At 36.6% G+C, this 27,968-nt stretch overlaps 3 protein-coding genes across 3 annotated transcripts; all 3 read right to left on the reverse strand.

Moving 5' to 3' along the window:
* Window positions 1–1,311: 1,311 nt before the first annotated feature.
* LOC146146437 (uncharacterized) lies at window positions 1,312–5,694 on the reverse strand. Its single transcript, XM_083390288.1, has 5 exons — window positions 5,600–5,694; window positions 4,896–4,997; window positions 3,365–3,556; window positions 2,177–2,430; window positions 1,312–1,932 (listed from the first exon to the last, which is right to left on the reverse strand). Exons 1-5 carry the CDS (start codon window positions 5,655–5,657, stop codon window positions 1,735–1,737), a joined length of 804 nt encoding a protein of 267 aa, XP_083246414.1. The 5' UTR covers window positions 5,658–5,694; the 3' UTR covers window positions 1,312–1,734.
* A 5,623-nt stretch (window positions 5,695–11,317) lies between these two features.
* Window positions 11,318–15,209, reverse strand: LOC146146438 (uncharacterized). The gene is made up of 5 exons (XM_083390351.1): window positions 15,115–15,209; window positions 14,542–14,643; window positions 13,010–13,201; window positions 11,826–12,079; window positions 11,318–11,580 (listed from the first exon to the last, which is right to left on the reverse strand). The coding sequence occupies exons 1-5, from the start codon at window positions 15,170–15,172 to the stop codon at window positions 11,383–11,385; spliced, it is 804 nt and encodes a 267-aa protein (XP_083246477.1). The 5' UTR covers window positions 15,173–15,209; the 3' UTR covers window positions 11,318–11,382.
* A 6,480-nt stretch (window positions 15,210–21,689) lies between these two features.
* Window positions 21,690–25,519, reverse strand: LOC146146439 (uncharacterized). The gene is made up of 5 exons (XM_083390762.1): window positions 25,425–25,519; window positions 24,721–24,822; window positions 23,181–23,372; window positions 22,133–22,386; window positions 21,690–21,887 (listed from the first exon to the last, which is right to left on the reverse strand). The coding sequence occupies exons 1-5, from the start codon at window positions 25,480–25,482 to the stop codon at window positions 21,690–21,692; spliced, it is 804 nt and encodes a 267-aa protein (XP_083246888.1). The 5' UTR covers window positions 25,483–25,519.
* Between the last annotated feature and the right edge of the window lie 2,449 nt (window positions 25,520–27,968).

Raw genomic sequence — 27,968 nt, forward strand, 5'->3', positions numbered from 1 at the left:
CCTCACATTTAAAACATGGTAAACTTTAAGTTTGGAATTTTTTTTATCAAATCGATTAACTTTTATTCACAATCAAGAATCTTTGTCATATGTTCTATATTTCCCTGTGCCAAGTTTTTTTACTTTTTAATCTTTCTACCATCAACAATTTTCGCTTGTGGGAAAGCCCCGCCATTTGCAGTTACAATGTTGCAGTTTTTTTCCGCAGTTTAGAATTTCAACAGAAAACGTACTTTTACGATCACAGTATTTTCCCAATTCTCTGCCTGTTTCACTGTGACGTCAAAATCGTCGATTACCACATCACAAACCAATTATTTTACCAGAGTTTCATTAAATTTTGTTGTTTTAACCTTTACTTTTCAAACTTGATAAATGCCCATTAGAGTGGGTTTATGATTTTTTTCAATTCTGTTTTTTTTACGTTAGATGTTTTAAACTCAAAATAAACGATTTTTATGCTCGGCCCAAAAGTTGTGAAGTGCCGTTTTATTTACATTTACATGTTTTAAGTTAAATGACGTTTTTGCCATTTAAACCATGTCTTCAACACATTTATTCTCAATCCGTTTGCATTTTTTTGCCTTTATTTTTGCTCTGACTGTTTTTCATTGGTGCTTATGTGTGCCATTTAAAACATATTTTAAGTTTATAAATTTGCTGCGAACGTTACTTTCTCGATCGATTCCGAATAATTGCTATGGCGTAACAATACCCTGTTATGTGACGTAACAATACCCTGTTATGTGACGTAACAATACCCTGTTATGTGGCGTAACAATACCCTGTTATGTGACGTAACAATACCCTGTTATGTGACGTAACAATACCATGTTATGTGGCGTAACAATACCCTGTTATGTGACGTAACAATACCCTGTTATGTGACGTAACAATACCCTTTATGTGGCGTAACAATACCCTGTTATGTGACGTAACAACAACCTGTTATGTGACGTAACATTATCTTGTATGAGTTATGTTAGATTTTTTCGTATTTCCGCATTTTACCCCAGCCTTGGTCCGCATTGCATCGCGTTGTTCCATGTTTTTGTAGAAGATTCAAATAAAAATTTTCGTGAAACCCGATGTGTTTGCTGCCCCCTAGCGGATCTATTCATACAAAAATGGAAAAACGGCCAGTTATGTGTTTCTGTTAGCGAAAAAGTCGATACCAAGTTGCAGTATCGGAACTCGTCCGATATTAGGCGATATCGGTGCCGATACCAAAGTATCGTCGGTCACGGTTCACAGTCGAACGTTTGAAAAAAATAAACGACTGGAAGAGAAATGCAATACTATATCATTTAAGTTTATTTGTGTAACTAATAGTATATGACTTCTACACACCAAACACAGCTCTAACTTATTTACAATTTCAAAGCGAAAAATACAAAACCCGGTAACGAATTTTGATTGCAAAAATAAAAATGAGGTTTGACAAAGTTTAACCATTTTTGATTGTTGTAAACATTTAACACTCTAATTATAATAAATATAGTTTGTAATTCTTTTACAAATTAACTTTGTTTTTATGAGAAAATGTTGTTATATCTTGGCATATTCAGGATTTTTATTCTTTTTGCCGTATAACAACAAAATTATGCTTTTTTTATAAAGACTTCAGTTATTTAATCATTAATGACAAAGTTATGTTATTTTTATGGTTTCTCATGATCTATTGATGAAAAAAAAGAATTTGGCGGGCGTCGCTTTATAAAGAGGGAAATACCCTTAATTTGCGGGAGTTTTACACACAGGAACTGGGTAAATATCGTTGGGGCGTGGGGTCCAATACCCCAGCTGGTAATTGCGTCTCCCGGGTAGGGTGGCCACAGATAAAGCTGCTTGTCCGTTGCTCAATAGCGGAAGATCGGTCCGCACGGAACCGGTGAAAAGCGGACCTCCGGTCGAACTGTGGAATTCGCCGTCCTGCGGATAAAAATGAAGGTCAATTCGGACATTTTGTGAAAAAATTGTGTTTTGGATAAAAAATTACGCAATCTTAAATCCAATATTTGGTTTGGAAATGATGGGTTTCTTCGATTAAAATAGAGAATTTTAGTTAAAGAACTCTTTTTGAAATGCATTAAAAATGTTTCTTCACACAATTTCAAATTTTAAAACATATTTAAAAATTCCAAGTTGTGACTTGCTGATAATAATTCCAACCCACCTCATAATAGCTTGCAATCCATACATCGACGCCGTTAAGCGTAGTTCCATCAATGAAGAGATTCCAGGCATGAGAGATGTAGCTGGACACGGCGTCATACATTTCCTGGCTCTCCAGGTCGAACAGCGTTCCGTTAAAGAGTCTACAGGCCTGTTCCGCCTTTTGCTTTGTGTTGAACATGCCGAGTTTTGTGGTGGTTAGCGGCAGCCAGTAGCACCAGCCTTTAAACACTATTCCTCGGCACTGCTGTCGGTCTGTAATAGCAAACACGTGTCAGTAGATGTGTTTTAGCACCGGCCTTTGAAATAATATCCCACATCAGGTGGTATGTAACAGAAGCGATGTTGTAATGACTTTCTACAAACTTTGATTGGCGACCGCGGGACGGATATTAAATTTCGAAGACAAATGAAACCTTAAAAATGCTTTTATCAAAGTTTTTTGTAAGCTTTTTAAAAATGTCGCAAAAAATTACTTGCCATTTTCATCCGACAAAACTCTCTTTAATGAATTTTAACAACCCTGTTTTAACATGATAAGGGCGATTTAAAACCATAATTAATGACCAAAATAACTTAAAAATGACGATGATGTCATTTAGAAATGAACGTTACAGGATTTTTTAATACATGGATAGTAAGTTGGCAAACACAATACAAAACTAATAAAAACAAACTTGCTTAAAAAACTAGGTCAAGATGAACTTTACTCAGCTTTAAATCTTCAACACAACACTTGCTTTGCAGATACTTACCGGGCGGTGGTCTTTAACCGGATAACTGTGGGGTTTGTGTCCTGGCATTTTTTTTTCTGGGTAACCCCTTTTTTTGGAAGGACAGTATAAATACTAAACTTATTACCTACTACTGACACTCTATTATCTGTACACCAAAACCAAAAGGTAAAAGTGTTGACCTTCTGCCGATGCGCAGTTATAACTCGGGCCCTACCTCCTAGTGGCGGCACCATCTCCCTTCGGGAATGGTTGTCCTGAGGGCTGGGCCTGAACCCATTACTGACACTTCAGACATTCCCGACCTACTTAATGGTCCATGGGAAGAACAAGCAAATGGGAAGAACACACTTTCTTTACTTTCTCTTAGTTAGACAAAAAAAACTTGCTTTGCTTAAATAAAGTCTCAAAACGAGTTATTTTCAAATGCATTTTAAATTTAATGTCACACTTACTTTCAAGCAACTCTTTTATCCGACTGTTCAGTTCCTCTTTGCTGACCCTGGGTCCTTTTGGTCCCCGGGGGCCATGTTCCCCGGGGGGACCTGCGGGTCCAGCAGCCCCAGTCAGACCGTTAAACCCTGGTACCCCATCGGCGCCTGGGGGGCCTTGGGGTCCAACTGCCCCCTCGGTGAAAGTATTCCAATCTGAAAGCAAAATTACTTTGTAAGCCGACATATATTATGGTGCTTTGATGGGATTCGAACTCACGACCGTAGGAATACGCCACCTATTGCACTTGCACACAAATCAAAGAGTCAATTATTTAATTACAAAACGTCCCAATATTTAATTACACCAACAATTTATTTACAAAACGTTTTTTAGTTGTTAATCTTTAATTACAAAACGTTTCATTGGGGTAAATGGGCGAGTTTTAAAACAAATCGCGGGTCAGTGGTTTGTTCCAATTCCCGACCCTTTGGACGACTTTATTGATTGGTTGCGGTATTGCGATGGTTAATACAATATTTGTTGCATTGCAACCGTCCCAGCCTCTAAACCTGTGATTCTCAAACATGTGCTGCGGCACACTAGTGTTCTTGGAAACTTTCGTAATTTCGTAAAATGGAGTATTTGTATTACCAATATTCATACACGAAAGCATTCTACGCTTAAATACGGACTATCCATAACTGATTAATAATATTGAGACATTTACATATAGTTTGTCGTGTGTTGATTATAAAATTATTTTATTTGTTGTCTGCTTGAAGTGTGCCGCGAAATATTAAGTTTTGTTTTAGTTTGCCGCGAGTCAAAAAAATTGCAAACCACTGCTTTAAACCAAGTAGCAGTAGAATACTTATTACACAGCCGCGGAACCTTGCTTTAAATGTTCCACAACCCAATCAAAATGCTGTAACTACACCCTTGTTTGTAATTAAAAGTACGATGCTCAATCGACAAAAAGGCAGGATTTCCAGGAAAGTAAGATAGCAGGAAATCCCGGGTTAAATTGATCGCAAAGTTGTTTTGGGCTTTGGTGTTGGGAAGGGAAAGAGTTACGACGGAACTCTTGCATTTTACCGCATTTTGTTTGTGTGTTTTTGGCAGGTTGGTTGTTGAAGTGCATGAAAATACTTAATGTCGGCCCTCTTGTATTATAAATGAAACGGGGATCTTTATGGTGGCTGGCGTTTTTTTGCCTTTAATGTGTTTTCCACAGTTAAAGCCATGCCAAAAAGTGTACATTTGGTATTTGAAAAACAAACCATCCCCTTTGAAAGGATATACCTGTATCTAAATAGATTGTAATTTTAGTGAGAAGTTATGTTTTGGCAGCTTGAAAATAATTTTCCTGCAATTTAATACAAATTTAAATAACTTTTTAATACATGACTCCACAAAGTTGCGTCATTACTGGACGTTTGAAATGTAAGTTAGGAAACCTTGGGTTCAACTAAACAAAATATTCAACGAAAAGATTACAAAAAAAATCACACACATATAAATAAATCACAGAGCAAGAATGTTTTATCTTACCAACGGTGCATGAATCCCCAGAGAATGGCGACGTGCACTTGCACAGTAGGTCGTCGTCCCCTCTTGCACGTGGACCCCTTCCAAACTTGCACTCTTTCGCTCCTAGTGGACAAAGTGGTCGTAAGTCATCGAACTAAATGGTTGAATCAACCAATCAACCAAAAGGAACGCAATTCCAATGGACACGAAGTTTTATTACATTTCCTACCTGGATTTGCTGCGTCTTGGCCATTAAGTACGCGATAAGATACGCTAATTTTACAAGTCATGCGGGATTGGGATATTATGTTAATCTGTCAAAATTAGTTTCAAAACTCAGTTATAGAGTCTTACTAATTAGGAGGATTTTTAGGAAGTCTGTTGTTTCGTATTTTTATCGATAGCGTCATCCCATATTTTATGCAGCACCGATCCTGTACTAAATGATGCAATTGTGCGGTGAAATAAGCAACGGTGATTAAATAAAACATGCAAACGTAAGATTTCTGAGTCGTTAAGCTTGTAAAAAAATAGAAACTAGAATAAGTATAATTATTCTTGGTAAGATATTTCCTAAAAAAATACCTTTTAGAATAGAAAATGCTCATTCAGGTGGCAGACTGTGGCTTAAATGTACAATTTAGTAGTATACCGGTAGTTTTCAAGAAAATGACTTTAAACAAGCACTGAAATTTGTACGGTACGGTACCCAAAGCTGTACTTACCAGTAAGCATGAAGCTTGATGCAAGGCTTAGAAGCAAAAGTTGATTAAAAAGTGACATGTTTATTTTTTATGAAGCAAAACTTATTACTTAAGCTGTTGGGTAACACAATTGTTTTACTTCCTTCTATGTCATTTAACTTTATTTGTTAGTTTTACAAATAGGATTACGGACCACTGACCCATCACAAAATAATGGTTAGTGATTGACCTGTTCGAATAATTTCGAAATAAATATAGCCCCCAATAGGCCTGGTCAATATACGCTACACAAAAATTTCCTCATAACAACGAAGCATAAACACACCACGAAATATTTACAATGCTGCGCTGCTGTTGATAACCTTACTGCTGAAATTATCGTAGAGTTGAGCTTCTTTTAAGTTTGTTTGAAGCCATAAAAATATTTGCGCTAGCTTTTATTGCATTGTTGGTTTCCACATATATGTGCCAATCGCCGTTTTAACACTTGAACGTTATACAATCACGGAGCATTTTCATTTCAACGTCGTAATTTACACTTGCAACAAAATCAAATATACATTGTTGCTAAACTTATTTAAAAAGAATTAAAAGTTAGAAAACACCATAAATTTAAAAATATATTATCGTATTTCAACATAAAAATATATTATCCACTTATCTAAAAAAAAAATATTTATTTTTAATATTCTATACATTTGCAATCTAAAGCTGGTTTGTTGTTTTCTCTATAGGACGACTATTTTTTGTGTTTTATTGTATTTGTCCTCGCTCCTTGTGTCAAAGTCGATATTAACAGCTCAGCTGACAGATTTTGTTTCAAATTTTGTTATTTTATATAATTTTTTTATTTCAATTTTTATTTACACTACAGAGGACTTTTTGAATAAAATTCCAGTACCTACGCTGCCAAAGTTACTTAAATAATGACGACGAAGCACTACAAATGTTCTCCTGAAACTTGTGGATTGACGCAAAGCACAGAAAACGCTTTTACATCGTTTAAAAGTTGCTAAAATTAATTTCCAACGGTGCGATGAGACTCATGACGACTTTGAGCCAAAACAGTTTTACCAAATCGACCTAAAACATGGTACAAATATAATTAACACTTTTTTTAGATTTGCGTACAGTCGGCAAAGCACACAGCCAAGGGGGCATGTTCACGACCATGTTTCTGCCATAACTCTACGTTGCCGAATATTATGCAGCGCTTCTGCTCAAGCTTATATCACCACCAGCTTTTACAACAACAACAAGTTGACTTTGACCTTGTCAGCTGTTCGCATGCGGTTTCCCGGACTTTCGATTTTGTTGAAGGAAGTGCCTAGAGTTTGTTGTCAGATCACAATAAATGACGGATGGAGAACCTTAATTAAAAGTGGAAACAATCGATCATAATTGTGTTCGTCGAACTTTCCGATTAACCAGGCGAATTAAGCCTCGTAAAAGTTAACAATCTCGACTAGAAAAAATCCTCGATTTTCGATTTTTGATTATTTTGGTTTCGTTCACCAAACCACTTATCTATTGCATTTAAGGCCACCTAAAAACTGCATAAAATAGTAGAATTTTGTTGGTAATTTATAAGAAACGTAAAGCCCGGTTTCAAACGCGTTATAAACAACAACAGATTGCATCTATGATAGGTGATATTTTTGCGCTGTTACGCAGCATTTTTTAAAGAACTTATTTAACATTTTTATTCTTGGACTTGAATGACGATTTTTCAGCCCATTAAGTTAAGCAGCTGAATGGAGAAAATACGCCAGAAAAGCTGGTAATAAACATATTGGCAGTATAAGTAATCCGGCCACGTTTTCTCAGTAATTGCGCGTCACGGGGCACAAACAAAAGTAAGTGGTTCGCGGTTACCTTTGCGTTTTTGCAAAAAGTAGGTCACCTTGGTTGAATTCTATTTACAAAGCTAATGAACCATTTGCTACAATTGCGTCCAAGTTTAAATGATGTGCAAGCTTTTGGCTGTTTGCCAACAGAGTTGTAATGACATACGTCGATCGTACTTAAGTGCATTTAAGTCACTGTTTTCAAATGACTTGACATGACTTAAGTCTTTTGAGCAAAATTACTTGACTTGACTTATTAAGTCTTTCAACAAATGACTTTGATTTAAAAGTGTTTTCATTAAGCAGTGTTTTTTTGTAAAATTGGGTATTTATCTTAATTTTGCACGTAAAACGATGAGCTTGCCATATATTGCGATTTGTGCTACACATTGTGTTTTGGATTGAGTCATTGCTTATAATCGGAAGAGTTTCCAATTTTAATAGTTTAATTTTGTTGACAAGTATTTGACTTGTAATTGACTTGCTCGTGTAATGGCTTCTTGTTATATTTATTCAAAAAGACTTAAGTTGGACTGAAGTTCTTTTACAAATGACTTGACTTGGACTTAAGTCATTCCATATTGACCTTTTAAAACACTGTTTTTTAATTGTTGCATTGTAAAGGTAATAATAAATGCTTTTCCATGACAGACATGGGGACCAATTTGCCATATTTCGCACTCAAAGTCTACCTTTTTTACGTTGTTCCATTTTGGTCTACATATGAAAAGTGGATTCGTTTTATTTTAGAGATGTATAGGCCCACTAACCGATACGACGCTGATCTTAAACGTTAGAATTAGAATCATGAGAGGTTGTTTTTTACTGATATTTTGCCTAAAGAGTGAGACACAACAATTACCGTTCAGATATTTGAAACTATTAGAGTATAGAAAGAACCACCCCTCTTTTTATAAAATAATATATTTATAAAACTAGGGTGTACCCAGCACTTGTGTTGCCGTATAAACCGCTTATTACGTTTTCCAATCCATAATTCTTACAAAGTTTTCATTTCATTTGCCTCCGCCATGGTCAAAACTGAATTATATAGCCTAGCTTTGGCCAGTTTAAGTTTCGCGCGCTTTGTCGGTGGCCCGCTGGGGATTGGACAGAGTCGCTTTCAGGCACGACGCAAAAAGTCAACAGTCAGACATGCTTCGTCGCGTCGTGTCTTAAGTCCGGTGGCGATCCAGCCTTACAACAAAACTGTTATAATATAATGTATAGTTATAATGTATTACGGCTCGCCGAGACCGCACTGAGTTTGCCCGCTACTAGAAAATGTGACCCCCCCTGGTTTAAATATTTAAAAACCTAATTTAAACTTGGACGTTCTACCGTATCAAACAAAAGCGTCAACATTGCAGGTAGTTATGGCAACCATTGTCATTTCGGCCAAACTATTTTTTGGATTTAAAAAAAAACACGTTTGCCACAATTATTTCTTAAGTAAGGCAAAATAAACAAAAACCTATTTCGTTGAAAATACCTGAAGCGCTGAATAAAAATGAAAGTGGATTTAGGTTAAGACATGTGTCTGCTCTGTCCAATTCTAGTTCTAATTTTTATTTATACGCCAAAACAAAAATTTAAGTCATTACTTTATTAAACGGAACGAAGTTTAGGGACAAAACATGCAAAAAATAGCAGAGATATTTTGCCGTTCACATTCTGATTAGAATAAATCGCGATTTTTATTTGCACAAATGGCCTACAAATTACTTTATGCTATATAATATTATCCAGGCCACATTAAACCTTTTAAAAACACGTTTTTTACAGTGCACTGATCATGCAGCTTTAACCTTAGTTGTATCTTTCCCCAATTCTTTTTATGTTACCCTAAAGTTTCATTTTTGATGCAATGCTGTCACTTGGATTGGACTTGCTTTCCCAATGACTTTGCGGAGACTTTATTTAATATTTTGTTAAAAATGATTTAACTTTGACGGAATTTTGCAAATCACTTGGCTGGGACGTATAAGTCTTTACAACAAGGGTCTTGTTAGACAGCAATCTTTGTGAGAAATTGCACGAAAAGCATTGAATTGCACAAATAAGATTAGCAATAGGTAGCATTTGTGGCTGCCAACATATGCTAGACTAGTGCTTTTTACGAGGAAGAATCAATTATGTCAAAAATCGTGTTTTCCCTAGTTTTGCTCATTTACGCCAGCGGTGTGGGTTTGCTAAAGGCAATTTTATTTCATTTAATGTGAGCCTTGAATTTTGTAATGTCCAGTGACGTGCGGTGAGGTTCCTAGATGGTGAGGCACTAATTTTGTCGATTCAAGTTTTTCTTTAACAACCACAAAAACGGTATCGTACTAATAAAAATAGAACAAAGTTTGAACTTTTGTTGTTTAGCTTTTGCCATTGTATGAACTGCGTATCGAACACAAATAAATATGCTGGCAAACCGTTTCAAGCAGCAACTTACTGAGTTTTAGCGCAATAAAAATGACTAAAAAGTAGCAAAACTACATTAATATAGCAAACGTTATGTTAACTACATCGACGTAACAATGCATGACAATTAAAGGTATGACATGTCTGTGATCGACTGTTGTGGTAGGCTACTGCTCATAAAAGCTACAAAACAAATTATTATTAAGAGTATAGTACAGGGACGCCGGAGAAGGGGGGCGCGGGGGGGGGGGCAAACGCCCTTTTCATGAAAAATGATATATTGCTTTCACAATGTTAAATATTATGCGACGGAAATCATAAAGGGGGTAGGGATTGAGCTACGGAAAAATGCAAAAAAATCGTAAAATGACATGCTTGACATTTGTTAAAACATTTTTGCTACCATTTTAAGCCAATCTAGAGGGCGTGGCCGCAAAAATTTTTCCGGCGGAGTACCCCCGCACCCCCCAATATTTCGGCTCGTTTGCGGTCTATGTAGCCCTTACCAAAAAAGTCGCCCCCCTTGCCCTGCAATCGATCCGGCGTCCCTGGTATAGCATTTATACATTTTTGGGTGGCCATGGCCCCCTGGCTCCGCCTTTGACAGTCACACATCCACTCCTTTTTTACCAATCTCTTTGAAAGTTGCGTGCTATTTTTTTGTCCAGTCGTCTCATGCAAAACCTTCAAATTTGCAACAGGTCTGCCTTTATTTATGACTTCAACTTTAGAGCTTTACACTACAAGGATATAACACGGGTCTGAGCAAACTTATACGGAAATGGTATAACATAACATGAATGTATTTAGCTGGCCACAGCTTAGTGACTTTTATTAAAGCCTTCATGTTTATGTTAACATAACTTCAGGTTGCTTATTGTGTCCTTCATCGAGCGCTTTTCTAAGCTGCCCAACCCTGGCTTAAAACATGTTTTTAAGCAAAGTTGTGCTTGTGAGGTATGCGAAGTCATGGTGTTGGCGTTTGCTAAAATTTATGTCTTGGTCCGCATTGCATCGCGTTGTTCCATGTTTTTGTAGAAGATTCAAATAAAAAATTTCATAAAACCTGATGTGTTTGCTGCCCCCTAGCGGATCTATTCATACAAAAATTGAAAAACGAACAATTTGTGTTTCTAGCGAAAAAGTCGATACCAAGTTGCAGTATCGGAACTCGTCCGATATTAGGCGATATCGGTGCCGATACCAAAGTATCGTCGGTCACGGTTCACAGTCGAACGTTTGAAAAAAATAAACGACTGGAAGAGAAATGCAATACTATATCATTTAAGTTTATTTGTGTAACTAATAGTATATGACTTCTACACACCAAACACAGCTCTAACTTATTTACAATTTCAAAGCGAAAAATACAAAACCCGGTAACAAATTTTGATTCCAAAAATAAAAATAAGGTTTGACAAAGTTTAACCATTTTTCAGTGTTTAATCATTAATGACAAAGTTATGTTATTTTTATGGTTTCTCATAATCTATTGATGAAAAAAAAGAATTTGGGAGGCGTCGCTTTATAAAGAGGGAAATACCCTTAATGTGCGGGAGTTTTACACACAGGAACTGGGTAAATATCGTTGGGGCGTGGGGTCCAATACCCCAGCTGATTATTGCGTCTCCCGGGTAGGGTGGCCACAGATAAAGCTGCTTGTCCGTTGCTCAATAGCGGAAGATCGGTCCGCACGGAACCGGTGAAAAGCGGACCTCCGGTCGAACTGTGGAATTCGCCGTCCTGCGGATAAAAAATGAAGGTCAATTCGGACATTTTGTGAAAAAATTGTGTTTTGGATAAAAAATTACGCAATCTTAAATCCAATATTTGGTTTGGAAATGATGGGTTTTTTCGATTAAAATAGAGAATTTTAGTTAAAGAACTCTTTTTGAAATGCATTAAAAAAGTTTCTTCATATAATTTCAAATTTTAAAACATATTTAAAAATTCCAAGTTGTGACTTGCTGATAATAATTCCAACCCACCTCATAATAGCTTGCAATCCATACATCGACCCCGTTAAGCGTAGTTCCATCAATGAAGAGATTCCAGGCATGAGAGATGTAGCTGGACACGGCGTCATACATTTCCTGGCTCTCCAGGTCGAACAGCGTTCCGTTGAAGAGTCTACAGGCCTGTTCCGCCTTTTGCTTTGTGTTGAACATGCCGAGTTTTGTGGTGGTCAGCGGCAGCCAGTAGCACCAGCCTTTAAACACTATTCCTCGGCACTGCTGTCGGTCTGTAATAGCAAACACGTGTCAGTAGATGTGTTTTAGCACCGGCCTTTGAAATAATATCCCACATCAGGTGGTATCTAACAGAAGCGATGTTGTAATGACTTTCTACAAACTTTGATTGGCGACCGCGGGCCGGATATTAAATTTCGAGAATAAATAAAACCTTAAAAATGCTTTTATCAAAGTTTTTTGTAAGCTTTTTGAAAATTTCGCAAACAAACTTGTTTGTGCATCCGACAAAATTCTCCTTAGTGGGTTTTAACAACCGTGTTTTGACATGATAAGGGCGATTTAAAACCATAATTAATGACCACAATAACTTAGAAACGAGGATGATGTCATTTAGAAATGAACGTTACAGGATTTTTTAATACATGGATAGTAAGTTGGCAAACACAATACAAAACTAATAAAAACAAACTTGCTTAAAAAACTAAGTCAAGATGAACTTTACTCAGCTTTAAATCTTCAACACAACACTTGCTTTGCAGATACTTACCGGGCGGTGGTCTTTAACCGGATAACTGTGGGGTTTGTGTCCTGGCATTTTTTTTCTGGGTAAAACCGTTTTTTGGAAGGATAGTATAAATACTAAACTTATTACCTACTACTGACACTCTATTATCTGTACACCAAAACCAAAAGGTAAAAGTGTTGACCTTCTGCCGATGCGCAGTTATAACTCGGGCCCTACCTCCTAGTGGCGGCACCATCTCCCTTCGGGAATGGTTGTCCTGAGGGCTGGGCCTGAACCCATTACTGACACTTCAGACCTTCCCGACCTACTTAATGGTCCATGGGAAGAACAAGCAAATGGGAAGAACACACTTTCTTTACTTTCTCTTAGTTAGACAAAAAAAACTTGCTTTGCTTAAATAAAGTCTCAAAACGAGTTATTTTCAAATGCATTTTAAATTTAATGTCACACTTACTTTCAAGCAACTCTTTTATCCGACTGTTCAGTTCCTCTTTGCTGACCCTGGGTCCTTTTGGTCCCCGGGGGCCATGTTCCCCGGGGGGACCTGCGGGTCCAGCAGCCCCAGTCAGACCGTTAAACCCTGGTACCCCATCGGCGCCTGGGGGGCCTTGGGGTCCAACTGCCCCCTCGGTGAAAGTATTCCAATCTGAAAGCAAAATTACTTTGTAAGCCGACATATATTATGGTGCTTTGATGGGATTCGAACTCACGACCGTAGGAATACGCCACCTATTGCACTTGCACACAAATCAAAGAGTCAAATATTTAATTGCAAAACGTCTCAATATTTAATTACACCAACAATTTATTTACAAAACGTTTTTTAGTTGTTAATCTTTAATTACAAAACGTTTCATTGGGGTAAATGGGCGAGTTTTAAAACAAATCGCGGGTCAGTGGTTTGTTCCAATTCCCGACCCTTTGGACGACTTTATTGATTGGTTGCGGTATTACGATGGTTAATACAATATTTGTTGCATTGCAACCGTCCCAGCCTCTAAACCTGTGATTCTCAAACATGTGCTGCGGCACACTAGTGTTCTTAGAAACTTTCGTAATTTCGTAAAATGTAGTATTTGTATTACCAATATGCATACACGAAAGCATTCTACGCTTAAATACGGACTATCCATCACAAATTAATAATATTGAGACATTTACATATAGTTTGTCGTGTGTTGATTATAAAATTATTTTATTTGTTGTCTGCTTGAAGTGTGCCGCGAAATATTAAGTTTTGTTTTAGTTTGCCGCGAGTCAAAAAAATTGCAAACAACTGCTTTAAACCAAGTAGCAGTAGAATACTTATTACACAGCCGCGAAACCTTGCTTTAAATGTTCCACAACCCAATCAAAATGCTGTAACTACTTATTTGTAATTAAAATAACGATGCTCAATCGACAAAAAGGCAGGATTTCCAGGAAAGTAAGATAGCAGGAAATCCCGGGTTAAATTGATCGCAAAGTTGTTTTGGGCTTTGGTGTTGTGCTGGAAGGGAAAGAGTTACGACGGAACTCTTGCATTTTACCGCATTTTGTTTGTGTGTTTTTGGCAGGTTGGTTGTTGAAGTGCATGAAAATACTTAATGTCGGCCCTGTTGTATTATAAATGAAACGGGGATCTTTATGGTGGCTGGCGTTTTTTTGCCTTTAATGTGTTTTCCATAGTTAAAGCCATGCCAAAAAGTGTACATTTGGTATTTGAAAAACAAACCATCTCCTTTGAAAGGATATACCTGTATCTAAATAGAATGTAATTTTAGTGAGAAGTTATGTTTTGGCAGCTTTAAAATAATTGTCCTGCAATTTAATACAAATTTAAATAACTTTTTAATAGATGAATCCACAAAGTTGCGTCATTACTGGGCGTTTGAAATGTAAGTTAGGAACCTTGGGTTCAACTAAACAAAATATTCAACGAAAAGATTACAAAAAAAAAATCACACACATATAAATAAATCACAGAGCAAGAATGTTTTATCTTACCAACGGTGCATGAATCCCCAGAGAATGGCGACGTGCACTTGCACAGTAGGTCGTCGTTCCCTCTTGCACGTGGACCCCTTCCAAACTTGCACTCTTTCGCTCCTAGTGGACAAAGTGGTCGTAAGTCATCGAACTAAATGGTTGAATCAACCAATCAACCAAAAGGAACGCAAACCCAATGGACACGAAGTTTTATTACATTTCCTACCTGGATTTGCTGCGTCTTGGCCATTAAGTACGCGATAAGATACGCTAATTTTACAAGTCATGCGGGATTGGGATATTATGTTAATCTAAATGACAGCAATTGTGCGGTGAAATAAGCAACGGTGATTAAATAAAACATACAAACGTAAGATTTTTGAGTCGTTAAGCTTATAAAAAAAACTGGAATAAGTATAATTAGTCTTGGTAAGATATTTCCTAAAAAAATACCTATTAGAGTAGAAAATGCTCCATTAGATAACAAGCTATGGCGTAAATGCCCAACTCATTTTAGTATAAATAGTACTGGTAGTTTTTAAGTAAACGACTTTAAACGATTATTCATGTTGGCACCCAAGTTGGACTTACCAGTTAGCATGAAGCTTGATGCAAGGCTTAGAAGCAAAAGTTGATTAAAAAGTGACATGTTTATTTTTTGTGAAGCAAAACTTATTACTTAAGCTGTTGGGTAACACAATTGTTTTACTTTCTTCTACGTCATTTAACTTTATTTGTTAGTTTTACAAATAGGATTATGGACCATCACAAAATAATGGTTAGTGATTGACCTGTTCTCATAATTTCGAAATAAATATAGCCCCCAATAGGCCTGGTCAATATACGCTACACAAAAATTTCCTCATAACAACGAAGCATAAACACACCACGAAATATTTACAATGCTGCGCTGCTGTTGATAACCTTACTGCTGAAATTATCGTAGAGTTGAGCTTCTTTTAAGTTTGTTGAAGCCATAAAAATATTTGCGCTAGCTTTTATTGCATTGTTGGTTTCCACATATACCCGCCAATCGCCGTTTTAACACTTGAACGTTATACAATCACGAAGCATTTTCATTTCAACGTCGTAATTTACAATTGCAACAAAATCAAATATACAATGTTGCTAAACTTATTTAAAAAGACTAAAAAGTTAGAAAACACCATAAATTTAAAAATATATTATCGTATTTCAACATAAAAATATATTATCCACTTATCTAAAAAAAAATATTTATTTTTAAGATTCTACATTTGCAATCAAAAGCTGGTTTGTTGTCTTCTCTTGGACGACTATTTTTTGTGTTTTATTGTATTTGTCCTCGCTCCTTTTGTCAAAGTCGATATTAACAGCTCAGCTGACAGCTTTTGTTTCAATTTTTTGTTATTTTATATAATTTTTTTATTTCAATTTTTATTTACACTACAGAGGACTTTTTGAATAAAATTCCAGTACCTACGCTGTCAAAGTTACTTAAATAATGACGACGAAGCACTACAAATGTTCTCCTGAAACTTGTGGATTGACGCAAAGCACAGAAAACGCTTTTACATCGTTTAAAAGTTGCTAAAATTAATTTCCAACGGTGCGATGAGACGCATGACGACTTTGAGCCAAAACAGTTTTACCAAATCGACCTAAAACATGGTACAAATATAATTAACACTTTTTTTAGATTTGCGTACAGTCGGCAAAGCACACAGCCAAGGGGGCATGTTCACGACCATGTTTCTGACATAGTTCTACGTTGCCGAATATTATGCAGCGCTTCTGCTCAAGCTTATATCACCACCTGTTCTCACAGTAACAACAAGTTGAGTTTTGCTCTGTCAGCTGTTCGCATGCGGTTTCCCCGACTTTTCGAAGGAAGTGTCTAGAATTTGTTCAGATCACAAGAAATGACGGATGGAGAACCCTAATTGAAAGTGGAAACAATCGATTATAATTGTGTCCGTCGAACTTTCCGGTTAACCAGGCGAATTAAGCCTCGTAACATTATTTATCTCGACAAGAAAAAATCCTCGATTTTCGATTATTTTGGTTTCGTTCACCAAACCACTTATCTATTGCATTTAAGGCCACCTAAAAACTGCATAAAATAGTAGAATTTTGATGGTAATTTATAAGAAACGTAAAGCCCGGTTTCAAACGCGTTATACATTAAAACACAACAGATTGTATCTATGATAGGTGATATTTTTGCGCTGTTGCTTGAATGACGATTTTTCAGCCCATTAAGTTAAGCAGCTAAATGGAGAAAATACGCCAGAAAAGCTGGTACTAAACATATTGGCAGTATAAGTAATCCGGCCACGTTTTCTCAGTAATTGCGCGTCACGGGGCACAAACAAAAGTAAGTGGTTCGCGGTTACCTTTGCGTTTTTGCAAAAAGTAGGTCACCTTGGTTGAATTCTATTTACAAAGCGAATGAACCATTTGCTACAATTGCGTCCAAGTTTAAATGATGTGCAAGCTTTTGGCTGTTTACCAACAGAGTTGTAATGACATACGTCGATCGTACTTAAGTGCATTTAAGTCACTGTTTTCAAATGACTTGACATGACTTGAGTGTTTTGGGCAAAATGACTTGACTTGACTTATTAAGTCTTTGAACAAATAACTTTGGTTAAAAAGTGTTTTCATTAAGCAATGTTTTTTTGTAAAATTGGGTATTTACCTTAATTTTGCACGTAAAACGATGAGCTTGCCATATATTGCGATTTGTGCTACACATTGTGTTTTGGGTTGAGTCATTGCTTATAATCGGAAGAGTTTACCAATTTTAATAGTTTAATTTTATTGCCAAGCATTTGACTTGTAATTGACTTGCTCGTGTAATGGCTTCTTGTTACATTTATTCAAAAAGACTTAAGTTGGACTGAAGTTCTTTTACAAATGACTTGACTTGGACTTAAGTCATTCCATATTGACTTTTTAAAACACTGTTTTTTAATTGTTGCATTGTAAAGGTAATAATAAATGCTTTTCCATGACAGACATGGGGACCAATTTGCCATATTTCGCACTCAAAGTCTACCTTTTTTACGTTGTTCCATTTTGGTCTACATAAGAAAAGTGGATTCGTTTTATTTTAGAGATGTATAGGCCCACTAACCGGTACGACGCTGATCTTAAACGTTAGAATTAGAATCATGAGAGGTTGTTTTTTACTGATATTTTGCCTAAAGAGTGAGACACAACAATTACCGTTCAGATATTTGAAACTATTAGAGTATAGAAAGAACCACCCCTCTTTTTATAAAATAATGTATTTATAAAACTAGGGTGTACCCAGCACTTGTGTTGCCGTATAAACCGCTTATGACGTTTCCAAATCCATAATTCTTCCAAAGTTTTTATTTCATTTGCCTCCGCCATGGTCAAAACTGAATTATATAGCCTAGCTTTGGCCAGTTTAAGTTTCGCGCGCTTTGTCGGTGGCCCGCTGGGGATTGGACAGAGTCGCTTTCAGGCACGACGCGACAAGTCAACAGTCAGACATGCTTCGTCGCGTCGTGTCTTAAGTCCGGTGGCGATCCAGCCTTACAACAAAACTGTTATAGCATAATGTATAGTTATAATGTATTACGGCTCGCCGAGACCGCACTGAGTTTGCCCGCTACTAGAAGATGTGACTCCCCCCTGGTTTAAATATTTAAAAACCTAATTTAACTTGGACGTTCTGCCGTATCAAACAAAAGCGTCAACATTGCAGGTAGTTATGGCGACCATTGTCATTTCGGCCAAACTATTTTTTGGATTTAAAAAAAAAACGTTTACCACAATTATTTCTTAAGTAAGGCAAAATAAACAAAAACCTATTTCGTTGAAAATACCTGAAGCGCTAAATAAAAATGAAAGTGGATTTAGGTTAAGACATGTGTCTGCTCTGTCCAATCCTTACAAATTATCGCCGTTTAGCTTTCAACAGTCAAAATATTGATGAAGGCAAGTCGGGCCCATGTGGAAAGTGTGCTTTGTGTGGCAATTATGGAAAATATAAAACTTCTATGGTTAACTGTTCTAAACAGCTCTACACTCCACAAGGTTATATCAAACTCAAACGCAATCTAACGTGTTCTAACTACGGGATTTATGTCGCGACATGTAAATTATGTAAAAATCAGTATGTCGGCCAAACAAAAAATAAATTCTCTACAAGATGGACCGCACATAGAAACCATTGGAAAAAGTTTGACATTTCAGGCAATAATGACCAATCTGCCCTCTTACGACACTACGCCACACATCACAGTAATGAACTAGAAAGAAAACCCCCAATACACGAGTGTTACAATGTAACATTTGTTGCACAACCCGAAATGGTCCAGCTGGACTTTCATGAGGATATTTGGTTAAATAAAATAGGAGCTACCATCAATATTCAGAATATTATAACACCCACTATTAAATAATCCTTGTACCTTACGTTTTTTTTCTCTTTTCTTGACCTACTTTTGCGCGACCTCAGAATTTCTTTGTGTTTTCTTGGCGGTGTTTTGCTTCAGGCATTGTGATTCCTTTTATTATAGTAGCTCTTTATTTTGCCATTTTAACGTCAGTATTGGTTTACAGCTCTACTGAACTGTATTGTAATTCTGTTATTGGCTTTTTCAACTTTTGAATAGTTTTATTTTATTTTATTTACATATAATTTTGGTGTTTCGTTGTGTTTGTAGTATATTAGCAGAACTGACGATGCTTTTTGCGTAACTATAGTATTCTGCTTTTGTTGAATAAAGTTGTTTTTGGATCTCTTTTACAACCTTTGTGGTTTTGCTTGAATCTGTCCAATTCTAGTTCTAATTTTTATTTATACGCCGAAACAAAAATTTAAGTCATTACTTTATTAAACGGAACGAAGTTTAGGGACAAAACATGCAAAAAATAGCAGAGATATTTTGCCGTTCACATTCTGATTAGAATAAATCGCGATTTTTATTTGCACAAATGGCCTACAAATTACTTTATGCTATATAATATTATCCAGGCCACATTAAACCTTTTAAAAACACGTTTTTTTACAGTGCACTGATCATGCAGCTTTAACCTTAGTTGTATCTTTCCCCAATTCTTTTTATGTTACCCTAAAGTTTCATTTTTGATGCAATGCTGTCACTTGGATTGGACTTGCTTTCTCAATGACTTTGCGGAGACTTTATTTAATATTTTGTTAAAAATGATTTAACTTTGACGGAATTTTGCAAATCACTTGGCTGGGACGTATAAGTCTTTACAACAATGGTCTTGTTAGACAGCAATCTTTGTGAGAAATTGCACGAAAAGCATTGAATTGCACAAATAAGATTAGCAATAGGTAGCATTTGTGGCTGCCAACATATGCTAGACTAGTGCTTTTTACGAGGAAGAATCAATTATGACAAAAATCGTGTTTTCCCTAGTTTTGCTCATTTACGCCAGCGGTGTGGGTTTGCTAAAGGCAATTTTATTTCATTTAATGTGAGCCTTGAATTTTGTAATGTCCAGTGACGTGCGGTGAGGTTCCTAGATGGTGAGGCACTAATTTTGTCGATTCAAGTTTTTCTTTAACAACCACAAAAACGGTATCGTACTAATAAAAATACATGACAATTAAAGGTATGACATGTCTGTGATCGACTGTTGTGGTAGGCTACTGCTCATAAAAGCTACAAAACAAATTATTATTAAGAGTATAGTACAGGGACGCCGGAGAAGGGGGGCGCGGGGGGGGGGGGGGGCGGGTGCAAACGCCCTTTTCATGAAAAATGATATATTGCTTTCACAATGTTAAATATTATGCGACGGAAATCATAAAGGGGGTAGGGATTGAGCTACGGAAAAATGCAAAAAAATCGTAAAATGACACGCTTGACATTTGTTAAAACATTTTTGCTACCATTTTAAGCCAATCTAGAGGGCGTGGCCGCAAAAATTTTTCCGGCGGAGTACCCCCGCACCCCCCAATATTTCGGCTCGTTTGCGGTCTATGTAGCCCTTACCAAAAAAGTCGCCCCCCTTGCCCTGCAATCGCTCCGGCGTCCCTGGCATAGCATTTATACATTTTTGGGTGGCCATGGCCCCCTGGCTCCGCCTTTGACAGAAAGTTGCGTGCTATTTTTTTGTCCAGTCGTCTCATGCAAAACCTTCAAATTTGCAACAGGTCTGCCTTTATTTATGACTTCAACTTTAGAGCTTTACACTACAAGGATATAACACGGGTCTGAGCAAACTTATACGGAAATGGTATAACATAACATGAATGTATTTAGCTGACCACAGCTTAGTGACTTTTATTAAAGCCTTCATGTTTATGTTAACATAACTTCAGGTTGCTTATTGTGTCCTTCATCGAGCGCTTTTCTAAGCTGCCCAACCCTATGGCTTAAAACATGTTTTTAAGCAAAGTTGTGCTTGTGAGGCATACTAAGTCATGTTGTTGGCGTTTGCTAAAATTTATGTCTTGGTCCGCATTGCATCGCGTTGTTCCATGTTTTTGTAGAAGATTCAAATAAAAAATTTCATAAAACCCGATGTGTTTGCTGCCCCCTAGCGGATCTATTCATACAAAAATTGAAAAACGAACAATTTGTGTTTCTGTTAGCGAAAAGGTCGATACCAAGTTGCAGTATCGGAACTCGTCCGATATTAGGCGATATCGGTGGCGATATCGGTGCCAAAGTATCGTCGGTCACGGTTCACAGTCGAACGTTTGAAAAAAATAAACGACTGGAAGAGAAATGCAATACTATATCATTCAAGTTTATTTGTGTAACTAATAGTATATGACTTCTACACACCAAACACAGCTCTAACTTATTTACAATTTCAAAGCGAAAAATACAAAACCCAGTAACGAATTTTGATTGCAAAAATAAAAATAAGGTTTGACAAAGTTTAACCATTTTTCAGTGTTGTAAACATTTAACACTCTAATTATAATAAATATAGTTTGTAATTCTTTTACAAATTAACTTTGTTTTTATGAGAAAATGTTGTTATATCTTGGCATATTCAGGATTTTTATTCTTTTTGCGGTATAACAACAAAATTATGCGTTTTTTATAAAGACTTCAGTTATTTAATCATTAATGACAAAGTTATGTTATTTTTATGGTTTATCATGATCTATTGATAGAAAAAAAGAATTTGAGAGGCGTCGCTTTATAAAGAGGGAAATACCCTTAATGTGCGGGAGTTTTACACACAGGAACTGGGTAAATATCGTTGGGGCGTGGGGTCCAATACCCCAGCTGGTAATTGCGTCTCCCGGGTAAAGTGGCCACAGATAAAGCTGCTTGTCCGTTGCTCAATAGCGGAAGATCGGTTCTCACGGAACCGGTGAAAAGCGGACCTCCGGTCGAACTGTGGAATTCGCCGTCCTGCGGATAAAAATGAAGGTCAATTCGGACATTTTGTGAAAAAATTGTGTTTTGGATAAAAAATTACGCAATCGTAAATCCAATATTTGGTTTGGAAATGATGGGTTTCTTCGATTAAAATAGACAATTTTAGTTAAAGAACTCTTTTTGAAATGCATTAAAAATGTTTCTTCACACAATTTCAAATTTTAAAACATATTTAAAAATTCCAAGTTGTGACTTGCTGGTAATAATTTATAACCCACCTCATAATAGCTTGCTAACCATACATCGACGCCGTTAAGCGTAGTTCCATCAATGAAGAGATTCCAGGCATGAGAGATGTAGCTGGACACGGCGTCATACATTTCCTGGCTCTCCAGGTCGAACAGCGTTCCGTTGAAGAGTCTACAGGCCTGTTCCGCCTTTTGCTTTGTGTTGAACATGCCGAGTTTTGTGGTGGTCAGCGGCAGCCAGTAGCACCAGCCTTTAAACACTATTCCTCGGCACTGCTGTCGGTCTGTAATAGCAAACACGTGTCAGTAGATGTGTTTTAGCACCGGCCTTTGAAATAATATCCCACATCAGGTGGTATGTAACAGAAGCGATGTTGTAATGACTTTCTACAAACTTTGATTGGCGACCGCGGGACGGATATTGAATTTCGAAGACAAATGAAACCTTAAAAATGCTTTTATCAAAGTTTTTTGTAAGCTTTTTGAAAATTTCGCAAACAAACTTGTTTGTGCATCCGACAAAATTCTCCTTAATGAATTTTAACAACCCTGTTTTAACATGATAAGGGCGATTTAAACCATAATTAATGACCACAATAACTTAGAAACGAGGATGATGTCATTTAGAAATGAACGTTACAGGTTTTTTTAATACATGGATAGTAAGTTGGCAAACACAATACAAAACTAATAAAAACAAACTTGCTTAAAAAACTGAGTCAAGGTGAACTTTACTCAGCTTTAAATCTTCAACACAACACTTGCTTTGCAGATACTTACCGGATAAAAAAAAAGAGTGTTGACCTTCTGCCGATGCGCAGTTATAACTCGGGCCCTACCTCCTAGGGGCGGCACCATCTCCCTTTGGGAATGGTTGTCCTGAGGGCTGGGCCTAAACCCATTACTGACACTTCAGACATTCTCGACCTACTTATTGGTCAATGGTAGAACAAGCAAATGGGAAGAACACACTTTCTTTACTTTCTCTTAGTTAGACCAAAAAAAAACTTGCTTTGCTTAAATAAAGTCTCAAAACGAGTTATTTTTAAATGCATTTTAAATTTAATGTCACACTTACTTTCAAGCAATTCTTTTATCCGACTGTTCAGTTCCTCTTTGCTGACCCTGGGTCCTTTTGGTCCCCGGGGGCCATGTTCCCCGGGGGGACCTGCGGGTCCAGCAGCCCCAATCAGACCGTTTAACCCTGGTACCCCATCGGCGCCTGGGGGGCCTTGGGGTCCAACTGCCCCCTCGGTGAAAGTATTCCAATCTGAAAGCAAAATTACTTTGTAAGCCGACATATATTATGGTGCTTTGATGGGATTCGAACTCACGACCGTAGGAATACGCCACCTATTGCACTTGCACACAAATCAAAGAGTCAAATATTTAATTGCAAAACGTCTCAATATTTAATTACACCAACAATTTATTTACAAAACGTTTTTTAGTTGTTAATCTTTAATTACAAAACGTTTCATTGGGGTAAATGGGCGAGTTTTAAAACAAATCGCGGGTCAGTGGTTTGTTCCAATTCCCGACCCTTTGGACGACTTTATTGATTGGTTGCGGTATTGCGATGGTTAATACAATATTTGTTGCATTGCAACCGTCCCAGCCTCTAAACCTGTGATTCTCAAACATGTGCTGCGGCACACTAGTGTTCTTAGAAACTTTCGTAATTTCGTAAAATAGAGTATTTGTATTACCAATACACGAAAGCATTCTACGCTTAAATGCGGACTATCCATAACTGGTTAATAATATTGACACATTTAGATACAGTTTGTCGTGTTTTAAAGGCGATTGTAAAATTATTTTATTTGTTGTCTGCTTGAAGTGTGCCGCGAAATATTAAGTTTTGTTTTAGTTTGCCGCGAGTCAAAAAAGTTTGCAAACAACTGCTTTAAACCAAGTAGCAGTAGAATACTTATTACACAGCCGCGGAACCTTGCCTTAAATGTTCCACAACCCAATCAAAATGCTGTAACTACACCCTTGTTTGTAATTCGTGTAAAAGTACGATGCTCAATCGACAAAAAGGCAGGATTTCCAGGAAAGTAAGATAGCAGGAAATCCCGGGTTAAATTGATCGCAAAGTTGTTTTGGGCTTGGTGTTGTGCTGGAAGGGAAAGAGTTACGACGGAACTCTTGCATTTTACCGCATTTTGTTTGTGTGTTTTTGGCAGGTTGGTTGTTGAAGTGCATGAAAATACTTAATGTCGGCCCTGTTGTATTATAAATAAAACGGGGATCTTTATGGTGGGTGGCGTTTTTTTGCCTTTAATGTGTTTTCTGCAGTTAAAGCCATGCCAAAAAGTGTACATTTGGTATTTGAAAAGCAAACCATCCCCTTTGAAAGGATATACCTGTATCTAAATAGATTGTAATTTTAGTGAGAAGTTATGTTTTGGCAGCTTTAAAATAATTTTCCTGCAATTTAATACAAATTTAAATAACTTTTTAATAGATGACTCCACAAAGTTGCGTCATTACTGGACGTTTGAAACGTAAGTTAGGAACCTTGGGTTCAACTAAACAAAATATTCAACGAAAAGATTACAAAAAAAAATCACACACATATAAATAAATCGCAGCGCAAGAATGTTTTATCTTACCAACGGTGCACGAATCCCCAGAGAATGGCGACGTACACTTGCACAGTAGGTCGTCGTCCCCTCTTGCACGTGGACCCCTTCCAAACTTGCACTCTTTCGCTCCTAGTGGACAAAGTGGTCGTAAGTCATCGAACTAAATGGTTGAATCAACCAATCAACCAAAAGGAACGCAAATCCAATGGACACGAAGTTTTATTACATTTCCTACCTGGATTTGCTGCGACTTGGCCATTAAGTACGCGATAAGATACGCTAATTTTACAAGTCATGAGGGACTGGGATATTATGTAAATCTGTCAAAATTAGTTTCAAAACTCAGTTATGGAGTCTTACTAATTAGGGGAATTTTTAGGAAGTCTGTTGTTTCGTATTTTTATCGATAGCGTCATCCCATATTATATACAGCACCGATCCTGTACTAAATGATGCAATTGTTCGGTGAAATAAGCAACGGTGATTAAATAAAACATGCAAACGTAAGATTTCTGAGTCGTTAAGCTTGTAAAAAAATAGAAACTAGAATAAGTATAATTATTCTTGGTAAGATATTTCCTAAAAAAATACCTTTTAGAATAGAAAATGCTCATTCAGGTGGCAGACTGTGGCTTAAATGTACAATTTAGTAGTATACCGGTAATTTTCAAGAAAATGACTTTAAACAAGCACTGAAATTTGTACGGTACGGTACCCAAAGTTATACTTACCAGTAAGCATGAAGCTTGATGCAAGGCTTAGAAGCAAAAGTTGATTAAAAAGTGACATGTTTATTTTTTATGAAGCAAAACTTATTACTTAAGCTGTTGGGTAACACAATTGTTTTACTTCCTTCTATGTCATTTAACTTTATTTGTTAGTTTTACAAATAGGAGTACGGACCACTGACCCATCACAAAATAATGGTTAGTGATTGACCTGTTCGAATAATTTCGAAATAAATATAGCCCCCAATAGGCCTGGTCAATATAGGCTACACAAAAATTTCCTCATAACAACGAAGCATAAACACACCACAAAATATTTACAATGCTGCGCTGCTGTTGATAACCTTACTGCTGAAATTATCGTAGAGTTGAGCTTCTTTTAAGTTTGTTTGAAGCCATAAAAATATTTGCGCTAGCTTTTATTGCATTGTTGGTTTCCACATATATGTGCCAATCGCCGTTTTAACACTTGAACGTTATACAATCACGGAGCATTTTCATTTTAACGTCGTAATTTACACTTGCAACAAAATCAAATATACATTGTTGCTAAACTTATTTAAAAAGAATAAAAAGTTAGAAAACACCATAAATTTAAAAATATATCGTATTTCAACATAAAAATATATTATCCACTTATCTAAAAAAAAATATTTATTTTTAATATTCTATACATTTGCAATCTAAAGCTGGTTTGTTGTTTTCTCTTGGACGACTATTTTTTGTGTTTTATTGTATTTGTCCTCGCTCCTTGTGTCAAAGTCGATATTAACAGCTCAGCTGACAGCTTTTGTTTCATTTTTTTGTTATTTTATATAATTTTTTTATTTCAATTTTTATTTACACTACAGAGGACTTTTTGAATAAAATTCCAGTACCTACGCTGTCAAAGTTACTTAAATAATGACGACGAAGCACTACAAATGTTCTCCTGAAAGTTGTGGATTGACGCAAAGCACAGAAAACGCTTTTACATCGTTTAAAAGTTGCTAAAATTAATTTCCAACGGTGCGATGAGACTCATGACGACTTTCAGCCAAAACAGTTTTACCAAATCGACCTAAAACATGGTACAAATATAATTAACACTTTTTTTAGATTTGCGTACAGTCGGCAAAGCACACAGCCAAGGGGGCATGTTCACGACCATGTTTCTGCCATAATTCTACGTTGCCGAATATTATGCAGCGCTTCTGCTCAAGCTTATATCACCACCAGCTTTTACAACAACAACAAGTTGACTTTGACCTTGTCAGCTGTTCGCATGCGGTTTCCCGGACTTTCGATTTTGTTGAAGGAAGTGTCTAGAGTTTGTTCAGATCACAAGAAATGACGGATGGAGAACCTTAATTAAAAGTGGAAACAATCGATCATAATTGTGTTCGTCGAACTTTCCGATTAACCAGGCGAATTAAGCCTCGTAACATTATTTATCTCGACAAGAAAAAATCCTCGATTTTCGATTTTCGATTATTTTGGTTTCGTTCACCAAACCACTTATCTATTGCATTTAAGGCCACCTAAAAACTGCATAAAATAGTAGAATTTTGTTGGCAATTTATAAGAAACATAAAGCCCGGTTTCAAACGCGTTATAAACAACAACAGATTGTATCTATGATAGGTGATATTTTTGCGCTGTTACGCAGCATTTTTTAAAGAACTTATTTAACATTTTTATTCTTGGACTTGAATGACGATTTTTCAGCCCATTAAGTTAAGCAGCTGAATGGAGAAAATACGCCAGAAAAGCTGGTAATAAACATATTGGCAGTATATGTCATCCGGCCACGTTTTCTCAGTAATTGCGCGTCACGGGGCACAAACAAAAGTAAGTGGTTCGCGGTTACCTTTGCGTTTTTGCAAAAAGTAGGTCACCTTGGTTGAATTCTATTTACAAAGCGAATGAACCATTTGCTACAATTGTGTCCAAGTTTAAATGATGTGCAAGCTTTTGGCTGTTTGCCAACAGAGTTGTAATGACATACGTCGATCGTACTTAAGTGCATTTAAGTCACTGTTTTCAAATGACTTGACATGACTTAAGTCTTTTGAGCAAAATTACTTGACTTGACTTATTAAGTCTTTCAACAAATGACTTTGATTTAAAAGTGTTTTCATTAAGCAATGTTTTTTTGTAAAATTGGGTATTTACCTTAATTTTGCACGTAAAACGATGAGCTTGCCATATATTGCGATTTGTGCTACACATTGTGTTTTGGATTGAGTCATTGCTTATAATCGGAAGAGTTTACCAATTTTAATAGTTTAATTTTATTGCCAAGCATTTGACTTGTAATTGACTTGTTAGTGTAATGGATTCTTGTTACATTTATTCAAAAAGACTTAAGTTGGACTGAAGTTCTTTTACAAATGACTTGACTTGGACTTAAGTCATTCCATATTGACTTTTTAAAACACTGTTTTTTAATTGTTGCATTGTAAAGGTAATAATAAATGCTTTTCCATGACAGAAATGGGGACCAATTTGCCATATTTCGCACTCAAAGTCTACCTTTTTTACGTTGTTCCATTTTGGTCTACATAA

This window comes from Ascidiella aspersa, chromosome 5, assembly GCF_963924565.1.
Source record: "Ascidiella aspersa chromosome 5, kaAscAspe10.2, whole genome shotgun sequence".
NCBI lineage: Eukaryota > Metazoa > Chordata > Ascidiacea > Phlebobranchia > Ascidiidae > Ascidiella > Ascidiella aspersa.